The sequence below is a fragment of the Artemia sp. Qi Xiang Cuo genome, chromosome 5, assembly GCF_049724085.1.
Source record: "Artemia sp. Qi Xiang Cuo chromosome 5, ASM4972408v1, whole genome shotgun sequence".
Lineage (NCBI taxonomy): Eukaryota > Metazoa > Arthropoda > Branchiopoda > Anostraca > Artemiidae > Artemia > Artemia sp. Qi Xiang Cuo.
Genome location: NC_142798.1, coordinates 58074569 through 58087083, shown reverse-complemented (window position 1 = coordinate 58087083; position 12515 = coordinate 58074569). Strand labels below are relative to the sequence as shown.

Below are 12515 nucleotides of genomic sequence, written 5' to 3'. Positions count from 1 at the left end.
CAAAGTGTTGTCACTTGGGATTCGTTAGACCATATGGCTTAATCAGATACCATAAGAAGAGACGCAACTTCAATAATTGTATAATTTATTTAAATATATTTTAATAATTTAATTATATAATTTTAATTATAGAAATAAGTTACCTGAAATAATTGAAATTGCTTTCAGGAAAACAAAAGAAAAGAAAATTAAATTTCTTTGAATTGGTGTTTTACTGACTTCGTCATTTGCTAGCTTTGAACACTCATTAGTTGTTTTGTCCAAAGCTTAACCAATAAAAAGAAAAAAATCACAGAATAGTACCTGGAAGAAAACACGTACAAATGTGTAACACGGTGGGCGGGGTTTACCCCCCCCCCCCTGGAAAATAAAGCTTTTTATTTTCTTAATTTCCGTAAAAGGAAGGAATTTTGGTACTTGTGTATTATGCGCCACTCACATAAAATTCTCAAATTTGGAAAGCCTTATTTTCCACGGGGGGAATTTTTCGGGGGGGGGGGGGGAAAACGCCTAGAACCAAATATAATGTTTCGACAAGAACGAAGAATCAAAAAGAAAATAATCAAACGGTTCGTGCTAACGAACTATAAGTAAGGAGTGACCCGGCTCAATAGTAACCGAAACTTTAAAAACTGAATTTTGATACCAATAGGTATCAAACAGTTCGTGATAACGAACTGTAAGTAAAGAGCGACCGGCTCAATAGTAACCGAAGCTCTAGAAAACGGGTTTTTGATACCAATAGATACATCAAAAGAATCAGATTTCAATGCTGATTTCAAATATATAACTCATTAAGTTTAGTGCTACCCATTAAAAGTTACGTGCCTTAGAAAATTTGGTTGATTTTCAAAACAAGGGGGACAGACCCCCTAAAAGTTATAGAACCTTAATGAAAATAACGCCATCATATTCAGCGTATCAGAGAACCCTACTTTAGAGGTTTCAAGCTCCTATCTACAAAATGTGGAATTTTGCATTTTTTGCAAGAAGAAAGATCACGGATGCGTGTTTGTGTGTGTGTGTGTTTTTTTTTTGTTTTTTTTTATCCAGGGGTGATCGTAGTGACCCAGTGGTCCTAGAATATAATGGGAGGGCTCATTGGAACGGAAATTAAAAGTTACAGTGCCATTTTTAAGTGACCAAAAAAGTGGAGGGCAACTAGGCCCCCTCCCACACTCATTTTTTTTCCAATGTCACCCGATCAAACTTTTAAGATAGCCATTTTGTTCAGCTTGGTTGAAAGTATGATAACTATGTCTTTTAGGATGACTTAATCCCCCGAAGTCCCCGGGGGGAGGGCTGAAAGGTACGAACTTTACCCAATATTAACATATAGTATTGGTTATTGGGAAGTATACAGAAGTTTTCAGGAAGTTTTTTTCTGGTAGTGGGTGGTGGGTGGGTGGGTCGGGGGTTATGTTGGAGGAGCTGTCCATGAAGGAAGTGTTCGTGGGGGAAGGGAAATTGCCATGAAGGGGGCGCCGGACTTGCCAGCATTATTTATTGGTTATTGGGAAGTATACAGACATTTTCAGGAAGGATTTTTTTCTGGAGGGTGGGGCTGGAGGAGGGGGTTACCCGGGAGATTCTTTCCGTGGAGGATGTTTCTTTGGGGTAAGGGAAATTGCTATGAAGGGGGCGCCGGAATTCCAAGCATTATTTAAAAAACGATCAGAAATAAAAAAAAAAAAAACAAGTTTTTTTCAACTGAAAATAAGAAGCAACATTAGAACTTAAAACGAACAGAAATTATAACGTATTTGAGGGGGTTCTCCCCCAAGTCAATACCTCGCTCTTTACGCTACAGTTTTTTTTAGTGTTTTCAAAAGAGCTATCTATTCTAATTAAACGGCCTTTGTGATTCAGGGGTTTGTGAATAAATTTTTTTTTTAGCTTTTAACGTAAAGAGCGTGGTATTGACTTAGGGGAGAACCCCCTCATATACGTAATAAAAAAAACAAGTGATACGGCTCAATAGTAATCGAAACTTTTAAAAACGGAATTTTGATGTCAATAAATGTATCAAAAGAATGGGCTTATAATGTTGATTCTAAATATATAAATTTTATTAAATTTCGTATTACTCATCAAAGGCTACGAGCCTGAGAAAATTTACCCGATTTTTTAAAGAGGGGGGAAACATCCCCTACAGGTGAACTAATTTTAATGAAAATCACACCGTCAGATTCAGCGTATCAGAAAACCCTATTACTTAGGTTTTAAGCTCATATCTGCAAAAATCTGCAACTTTGTATTTTTTGCCAGAAGAAAAATATACGAATACAGAAGTTAGTTACGTAAGTTAATTCGTAAATTACGTCATAACCAAATTTAGAGACATCCATTTAGTAAAAGAAAAGTAAAATTTTTATGAAAAATTTTGTTTACTTATTCAATGACGGTGAGCCAAAATAAAAGCTGCGTTAACTAAAAAACGATCAGAAATTGAATAAAAAAACAAGTTTTTTAAACTGAAAGTAAGGGGCGGCCGTTTATCTTAAAACGAAAGGAAATTATTCCGTATATGAAAGGGGCTGTCCCCTCCTCAACGCCTCGCTCTTTACGCTAAAGTTTGTCTCACAACTTTATTTTTTGAAACAATAAAAAACTTAGCGTAAAGAGCGAACCGTTGAGGAGGGGACAGCCCCTTTTCATATAAGGAATAATTTCTGTTCGTTTTAAGTTTTAATGCCGCTCCTTACTTTCAGTTTAAAAAACTTGTTTTTTTATTTAATATCAAAAGAATCGGCTTTTTATATGTATAAATTTCATTAAGACACACGTAGTCTTTATTAGTTTAATGCTCAAGTCTTTTGAATTCTTTGTTTTACATACTAACTTTTTTTTTTTTCATGTGCACATACGCGACGTATCTAACCATCTATTAGCACAAAGGGCTTGAAACTATCAATTAACTTCACGTTCACATTGTTTATAATTTTAAAACCTAATATGATGATTTGGAATGTCGATATTTCATAATAACGGAGCATTGATTTTGTGCTTTTTTTTTCTTTCTTTTTTTTTCTTTTTTTTTAAGAGGGCGACCCAGTGGTACTAGAATATCGGGAGAGGGCTCATTCGAACAGATATTAAAAGTTGTAGTGCCCTTTTTAAGTGACCAAAAATTAGAGGGCAACTTGGCCTCTGCCCGTTTTTTCCCAAAGTCGTCCGATTAAAATTTTTAGATAGCTATTTTGTTCATCATAGTTGAAATACCCAATAAATATGCCTTTGGGTACAACAAGAACCCCCCCCCCCACAGCCCCAGGGGAAAGGTATAAGTTTTCATTTTCGGGTTGGGGGTAGTGGGACCTATTTTCTGCTGGGGGTTTTTCTATTGGGTAATTTTCCCTGGGGAGGGAAGTTTCCAAGGAGTGAACTTTAAAGAGGAATTTGCCAGAATTCTTATACAAAATTCTTTTTATACGTCTTGCTTTCTCTTTTCCGTCTCAATTTTACGTGCAGAGTAGTTAAGAGTAATTGCCCGGGGTAAATTTTCACCGGTATTGAATTGTCTAGAGGATATTTCCGTGGGGAGGGGGCTTCTTTGTGGAGGTGAGGTCAGATTTCCTGGTATTATTTAAAAAAAAAAACGATCAGAAATTAAATAAAAAAACACCCTGAGACACAAGGGTCGTTTAATTAGAACAATAATACGCTTTTATAAAGGTTCTAGTAAACTTTAGTGCAAAGAGCGAGGTGTTGGGGAGGAGGTAACCCCCTTTGTATACGCAATAATTTCTGTTCGTTTCAAGTTTGAATATTGCTCCTTACTTTCAGTTGAAAAAACTTGTTTTGTTTTTTTATTTAATTAATAAAAAGACAAAAATAAACAAGGCTTAGTCTCATCTAGTGAATAAAACGAAAAGACAAAGCAGATATTTCGGCAAAGACTTCCGCTACGCTGATCCCAGTGCAAAAGGAAAAAAACTAACCTTTGAAGTAACCCGTACACAAGGAAAAAAATGACCAGTCATTTTTGGTGATTCATTTTTTTTCTACAGGTTATTTCAAAAGGTTAGGTTTTTCTTTTGCACTGAGGATGGTTTAGCGGAAGCTTTGTGCCGAACTATCTGCTATTCAGTGGCTGAAAATTACCCTCGTTGGGTTTTTTCTCTTCCAGTGTGTTCTTGGCCGTATTGCCAGTGTTTTCTCAGAGCATATTTGTATATAATATTGATGAGAGAGATCAAGGGAGGGGTCAATGGGCTTTTGTGGCGTTAGGATGATGGCTCAAACTGTGCATTATAGGTATATTCTAGATGAGAAGAAGGGGTTATCTTCTAATCTGCCCTCACTTATAGAAGCTGAGGTTGTGAAAGTAGAAATATTTGTAGTAGAAATATTGTAGTAGAAATATTTATATAAATACCCCCTTGTAGTAGAAATATTTGGAGTGTTAAGCAAAAGATTATATTCATATTTTATTTGCCCAGTGATGAGAGTGGTGGGGATATCCCCTAACAACAGAATCTATTCTCTCCAGTGAAGAATCTTGCAAATATGATATGAAAATACTTTATTTGGTATTTCAGACCTTCCACCCTAAGAAATCTTTTGAAGTGCCGCAGTTTTTCCAGGGATTTTTGTCATTCTCGAAGCATAGTTATATATAAGGGTAACTTTAGTGTGGACTTTTAGAGGATGAGGAGGTAGCTTTTCTCAAATTTGGAGTAATGTTGAATAGGATTTGAAAAAAATAGAAATTAAAAACGTATATATATATAAATTTTTTTAGTGCAAGTAAATAGTGATGTGCAAACTTAAACCACCCCCTGTGTGATGAAAGCTGCCGTCTTTCAATCATCGCTGTTCACGAGAAAGCTTGGCTTTTTTATGTTGATGATTTACGAATAAATGATTTAATCAAGGACCAATATAAAGGATGTCATTTTTTTTAAGGTTTCATCATTGAAACAAACCCCACTTGGAAAGAATAGTAAAGTTCAAGAATTTTTATTTAATTTATTTATGGTATCAACAATTACTGATTTAATCACAGGTAGAATAGTGGGTCAAAACTCTTCCTTAAAATGTGTAATTGAGTGTATGATTTGACCAAAAGCTTTCAAGACGTTTCTGAAAAACTCTATTTCAATTTAAACTTAAATCTAAAAGCATGAAATTTAAAAATGTGCCTAACAGGGCAACCCATTTCTGGGTATGCATCCTAGCTTTGAACTATTTTACCCCTTTTGCCAGGGAAGTTATATACTGCTAAGCTATCGTCTATTTTGTCGTCACTTTATCATTCAGGTTTCATCACCCGAGTTCTGAGATTTCCAGAAGCGGCTCCTTTGGGTCTCGTGGAGAAGAACATAGTATGTCTTGAAAAGATGTATAATGAGCTAAACTTGGGGAATAACCTTAAATAATTTATGTTTGTGTAAATAAATCCGTTTTGTTGCAATACAATTTACGCAATACAGCTGTTGCAATACAATTACTGCTAGTGAAGAGAGATGTCTTGTGAAATTGGTGTTGCTTGAAGGATGATGAGTTTGGAAAATACAGTCGAAGATTTTGCCAAATTTTGCCAGCTTACTTAAACCAGCTCTTAAATTGATTTATAAATTTATTTTTGGTGTGAAGCAACTGGGGTCTCTAACGCTTCATAGCACGTTGCTTAAAGACTTTTTTTTATCAAAGATAAAGAATCGAACTTTATGTGTGTTATTCAATGAAAATTAGTTATTTATTAGAGTTCACTAACTCTGGTATGTATATACTGAATTTGGAAGGGGTGAGGTTATATCTATCAATACTGTCAAGAGAAAATTGGCGTATTATTGAAAAATAGATTAATTTTTGGGAACAATTTTGAATATTTGGAAATATCCAGGTTACAATGCTTACAAATATGGTAGCTGTATAATATTTTTCTTTTCGTGTTTATTACTCCAATGATCCAACAATATTAACCCGGCTGAAATTTAAGGAAATTTTCGATTTTCCAAAATTGGCAGTGTCGTGAATTTTAGCGGATATTTTAAATTTCATGTCATAATTTTAGTGATAACAATTAAAACTATTGTCAGGCCCAGATTTACGACTAGGGCTGGGCCTGGTGGCGCAATAAATAATCCCTGAGCGAACTTTTTCATAACAAAAACTGGACTGATGTGATTTATTGTCAAAGTGCCAGGTGCACTCCGCCATCGGACTGCCTATTCATAGAAAAGTGGTTTTAAAACAACATTTAGCTACTTATAAATTGTCAGATGTCTTCCAAGAATGGCAGCTGAGAGTTCGGTATCGCCTCTTTCTTTTATTACTTTTGGTTCATCTGTTGCGTTCTGTTACGTGCTTCTACTATCCCCGATTTTTCGGGGATTTTCTCAAAAATCCTCGCAAAAATGGAGCGGCAAAAAAACCTGGACTTAGAGGTGTCAAAGTTTTAAATCCGGCCCTGACTACTATTTGAGCATCTTTTTTATGAAAATTTCTTTCTATAGTTGCCATTCATGTTGTTACGATTTTGACTTAATAATTTTACATTTCATGAAGTTGTTAATTCAATCCTCATTTCATTGCAGGCGGGTGTACCTGCCAGTTCTTTCAAGACTATCAATCTTTTATCGAAAGATGAATTTGATAAACTGCAGAAAATCGAAGAGTCGAAGAAGAAACAAAATGTTGGATCCTATGCCCCACCCCCGCCTTTGAATACACCTGCACAAACTAACATACCAATCAAATCCGGAAGTACTTAATAAAATCATTCGACACTGGCTGTTAGTTCCAAAGTGGGAATTGACCAAATTTTCTAATTTAAACAATTTATAAAAAAAAAAAAATTCTATTTAAGGTCTCCGTGCAAACTTGACCAAATTTTTTATGATTTTGACCAAATTGTCTAATTTAAACAATTTCTAAAAAAAAAAATTATATTTAAGGTCTCCGTGCAAAAACAAGATGAACGAGCCAAGGCTTGTTTTGAACCACTGTATATAAATAATACAACAGTAAGATCACGGCTTAGTGATTTTTGGCTACTACATCCTCGGCGCGTACAAACAGCTCCTATAATTTAATCTGCCATCAGCGGTCCAGTGTATATTACCCTGGAACGCGTATTTTCGCAGAAACTTTCTCAAAATGCCTTTGAAACCAACTCGAGACTTCGAAACCCTACTTGTAATTCCTAAAAACATCTAATAATAATATTGCACTACTAAATACCAATTTTCATATATTTATTGCAATAAATTAATTTAAAATTAGATTTTGTTAAATTTAGTGTTACAAAGGTGAAGCCAAGTTTTGTGTTGTGCTTGTTTAAATGTTCTCCGGAGCACTTGCATCATGGTCCGGCTTTGTATAATGGTTGAGATAGGGAATGATCATAGTGTATTATATTCATATACAGTGTTTTGAACCGTCTCTTTTCTGTTACAAAGCACAGTTTATATATTTATTGATGATACTTGGTATAGTTATCAAGTTGTATTACATTTGTTTTATTAAACATTTTGGCAAATATGGTTAAGAGTTCTTATATAGAAATTGTCAAGTTTATAGCAGTTTTCAGAAGAAATATTGAAATTTAACAAATTTTCTGCCAGTGATACGGTAAGTATAAATTTTAAAAGGGGGAGGGCTAAAACAACAAAGATGAAGAGGAAGAAATTGTGGGATCTTTCATTTGGACAACTAATGCAGATTTGAAATTTCTAATTACTGCAGAATCCTGATGGTTTTTTCCTGATAATATTTGACTCACCTCTGCTGCTTTCTCCATCATGGTCAGACTGAGCTGGTAGCTCCGCCCTCAAGGACTGGACAAACAAAAATTACCTGAGGAAATCTGGCGTCATCTTGTGGATAAGTTGCGCATTCAAAAAAAAAAAAAATATCGGGCGATATCCGACATTTTTTTCGATATTCGATAATGAAACTGACCCCAATATCGGCTTGATTGGTCGGGTCCTACTTATAAATGTTTTATCGGAATCAAATCAAGTTTGGACCCCTCTTCTCTTGACTTCTAAGTCAATTAAGTCGTTTTTGTCCGCAGAGTGATGTCTATCCATCATAGGCTAGCTTTCAAACATAGTGCGGCTCCGATTCCTCATTCTACGCGCAAAAGATTCTAAACTATTATTTCTCTTTTTTCTCATCGGCCAAAATCATAAAAAAAAAAAAAATTTGAGACCTGTGAAAATCCGCAAATGGTAAATTTCACCCCTTAAAGACCTCTAAACCCCGATTTAGCAGGCAAATCCCTAATATGGAGACATTAGTGCATGTTCCTCGTGCTTTTGCTGCGCATGCTGTATCTTTGGCGAAAATTTCAGAATTTGTATGAAAAACAGCGGGTGTTCTGTTCTTCCTGCTGGATCCATCACTAGTTTCAAACCTTGCTCGAAGTCTTAGATACTCGCTAAGCTTTAATTTGCTCTTTACTTCCATCGAAAAATCTTCTATTTTTTGGTATTGTCTCCATTTGTATAATCCATCTTATTTTGTAAGCCTCGGTGGCTCAGTCGGTAGAGCGTAGGTCTCATAATCCTAAGGTCGTGAGTTCGAGCCTCACCCGGGGCAATTTTTTTTTATTTTTAAATGGGTAATGCTGGTTTCAAGGAAAGTAAGGTTTTCAAACTTTTAGTCAAATATTGCCCCAATTGTTCCTAGTAATTTCAGTAGAGGGGATATTTTAAAATGGTGTTGTATAAATACCATTAATTAATAGAAAGTTGAATATGACTGTATTAATTAGACATAGACATAGACATAGGTTTATTAAGATCGAACAGCGTAGCCATGGCTAATTTATGTCGTCTTTACAACAATATGAGAAGAAAAAAAAAAATACAAAGAACACTATAAAAACACTAACACGTGAATTCAAATAACACTAAGTCTTGTTGTATGCTTCAACGAAAAAGGGGACAAACGTGTTTTTGTAGCGGTTGGTCCTGCAGACAGGGGGTTGTAGCTTCGACTGGGATCTGGTTCTTTGGTTAACAGGAGCATCAGGTGGGAGGATCAGTCTGTGATGGGGCGAAGATAGCAGTGACTTGCCGAGGGACATGATCAGTGATAATCGTCTGTCGCTGAGAGATTCAAGGTTCAGTTCTTGCAAGAGTTTGTTGTAGTCGTCACTTCTGTTACCAACGATTATGTTAACAGCTCGTTTCTGCAAAGATTCAAGGTCATCGCAAAGGTAGTGGATGCTCTGGACAAAAGGTCCCCAGACAGCGACGGCATATTCGAGTAGAGGTCTCACATACGTAATATAGGCATTTTTTAGGCTTTGAGTGTCGCAGCCAAACCTGCGCATCAGGACTAGGGTCTGAAGTGATGCATTGCCAGCCTTAATAACCTTCTCCACGTGTTCGGTGAATGTGCAGTCCATCGATAATGTGACTCCGAGGATTTTTGCAGATTGAACAATAGGGAAAGGGACTTGCGGGAATTCCAGATCACGTTTTAAGGGGCAAAACCTGAGGATCGTTGATTTATCTGCATTCAGTGTCAACTTCTAACGTTCACAGTCCTCAGAGAAGGATGCCAGAAGGGTCTCGCTGAACTGACGTTCGATTACACCTTCTCTCACGAGGTATTTGAGGACAAATGATAAATCGTCGACGAATTTGAGTCGCTCTTCGAAATTCTGAAGGAGGAAGTTGATGAGGGAGATAAATATGAAACCAGCAAGTCTTGTACCCTGAGGGGCTCCACAGGTAAGTTTAGACCAGTATGAGATCAAGTCACCTTCAAACAATGGAAATACACACTGCGTTCTGTCCTGAAGGAAGCTCATCACTAATGCAAGAGACCGCTTCTGTGCGCCCATTGCTCGCATATTTTTTGCTGCCGTAAGATGACAAATCAGGTCAAATGCCTTCCTGAAATCGGCGAGAGCTAGGTCGATGAAGGTACTGCCCTTGTCAAGCCACTTAAAGATAATGTCAACTAGGCGCACGAGGTATATCGAGGTATTGCAACCTTTGAGGCCGCCATACTGGTAACGGTCTATGTTTTCCCGCGTTTGCTTGAGCAATTCACGCAGGATGAATGACTCGGTGACTTTTGCAAAGGTAGATGTGATTGATATCGGTCGTAACTCGTTGCAAGATTTGGGTGTTTTAGTCTTCGGTATAACACGCACAAATGCGCGTTTCCAGCACGACGGGAAAGTTGACTGGGCGAAACATTCGCTGATGATGTGTCCAAGTGGCTTGGCAAGGAAAAGAGAGAACTCTCGTATTAACCTTATAGGTAGCTCTTCAGGAAAAGAGCTACTGGATGGACACAACTTGTTCAGCTCATTGAAAACTTGATACTCAACTATTTCGATTTCACTTTTCGATTCAACTATTTCGATTCACGATTAATTATAGACTTTTCAATAAATATTGAGACGAAAAAAAGTGCGACTATCCAGAAATGGCCAAAATGATAGAAACATCTTAAAGATTATCTTTTCTCTCTCTAAGGATTTGAACCCGGACGCTCCTCGCTTCTTCCCAGTTACAAAACTGGCTGGCAAACCTACAGGCGACAGCAGAAAAAGAAAAACTCGACATAGCAGTAATCCTCCCGCGGAAAGTCATGTTGGCTGGGTTATGGATGTTAAAGAACATCGGCCAAGAACGATCTCAACGTAAGTACGCTTAATTTTCATTTCCTCTCTTTTTCCTTGCTCTTTTATCGAAAAGTTACTATCGGAATCCGGGCTTTAGGAAGCTGTGTTGGGTCTTGGAGTCAGGATTTATTCTTTGGTCCTTTACTAAATTTATTGATCAGTTGGTGGCGTTTGACCCGCAACTAGGACACTGTTTTTCTGTATAATTAGATAGGTAGCTGTTGCTCTTTTCTTACTGTCTTGATTTTATCCCATTATAATTGCCGTTTCACTATATTTAGAAATTTAATGCGTAAAATTTTCAAAGTAAAACTTTAGCTCCGCTCCGGCCCGCTGGTGTCAAATGTTCCAGAATAAGCTGTGTATTTAGATTTATTGATAAGGGCCTGGTAAAAAAAAAATGCTATGTGTTTTTACGTGGTAAAAAATTGATAAGGATGTGGTAAAAAAAAAAAAAAATGCTGTGTTTTTGCGCAAGTTCATGACAGCTGTCTGTTTTATTTCTTTTTTTGTTTCTTTGTTTTGTTTCAATATTCTAATTAATTTTTTTAGTTCTATTTTTTTAAAAATCATTTTTTCAGCTAAAAGTGATAAATGTAGGAAAATCTGACAATTTTTTCTTTTTTATTAAGTGACCTTGATCATATGAACAATATAATGTGTAAGGATCCTCAGGTAAATCAGTTGTTTGTTTCTAAGCTGTAAATTGATCCAGGGAGGAGACCAATGAATCAATACTATAGCCTGGATTATTTTTTAAGTATTTTTAAGATTTTTAGAAATATTACTTTGACCATACGCTGCTAACGTTTTTGCTATGTAATTGTTAATTTTTATAAAAGGCGATTTACTTTTTTTTTTTTTTTTCAAGATTCAAGAACAAAATATGGATCGGAAGGAGGTCGTTATATTGCAATGGAGATTCTAAAGACCGGGACAGCAAAAGCGTCTAATGAAAATAAAAAAATTTAAATTTTAGCTCTTATTAGCCTTAAGACGGAGAAATTACTGCTATGAACAAGATTGTTCATATAGATTTCATCGATAGTGCTGGTTATTTAAGCGGTTTCAAATCTAAACAAAAACTTGACGCCGATTGGGTGACATATACGCACAAAGGCTAGGCCCGAGAGAAGAGTGAAACGACTTCGGCTATGAGTTTGCGGATTAGGTTTCTCAAGAATTTTGTCTGACTTGAATTCTCACGGACTTAGATTATAGAATACCCCAAGGTCTACCTGCACAGTGAGCCTAAGGCAACCACTTGTGGTGTAACTTGGGACATTGGAGCTATTGTTAAGAAGATTTGGACATCTAAAAAAGACGAATGACTATTCACCAACCTAGATCTTGTATCTTATCGTATTGGTTTAAAGTTATTTAATTTGCTTTTTAGGAGCAGCAATGCCGAGGCTGATTACTACTCTACCAGTTATGGCAGCACTCCGGGTTCCTATTCAAACTCTTGGATGCAACATCCGTCTCATACTCTGCTTCTTGAGAACGGTTTCACTCAACATGTCTACCACAAGTACAGAGCAAGGTGTCTCAAAGGTTAATAGCCTTTTATGCTGTTCTTTTTTTATCTAACAATCTAATCCTGTGAATACACAACCAAGTTGTCTTTTCCTTAGCTCTCTCTCTCTCTCTCTCTCTCTCTCTCTCTCTCTCTCTCTCTCTCTCTCTCTCTCTCTCTCTCTCTCTCTCCCTCTCTCTTTCTCCCTCTGTCTCTATCTCTCTTTCTCTCCTGTTTTGCATGGAAGAAAAGCCTCAGTTTATGATTCAATATATATTTAATCCAGTGCGAAAGGTATATGACATAAATGATTACCCAAATGTGACGAAACTAATATTAATTCTCGGACTTTTGATATTTCCGTATGTTTTTAGGATTATGCAATAATCCTAAAAAAAAAAA

General features: G+C 36.4%; 1 protein-coding gene and 1 non-coding gene across 2 annotated transcripts in view; both read left to right on the top strand.

The window, feature by feature from the left end:
- Nucleotides 1-12515, top strand: part of LOC148952314 (uncharacterized) — a 121209-nt gene that overhangs the window by 85371 nt on the left and 23323 nt on the right. Inside the window, exons 13-15 of the mRNA XM_089089759.1 lie at nt 6543-6708; nt 10450-10615; nt 11994-12151. Of these exons, the coding sequence (XP_088945885.1) occupies nt 6543-6708; nt 10450-10615; nt 11994-12151 (490 nt within the window). The remainder of the gene's footprint in view (nt 1-6542; nt 6709-10449; nt 10616-11993; nt 12152-12515) is intronic.
- Nucleotides 8478-8550, top strand: TRNAM-CAU (transfer RNA methionine (anticodon CAU)). Its single transcript has one exon. It is a non-coding gene; the product is annotated as a tRNA-Met (tRNA).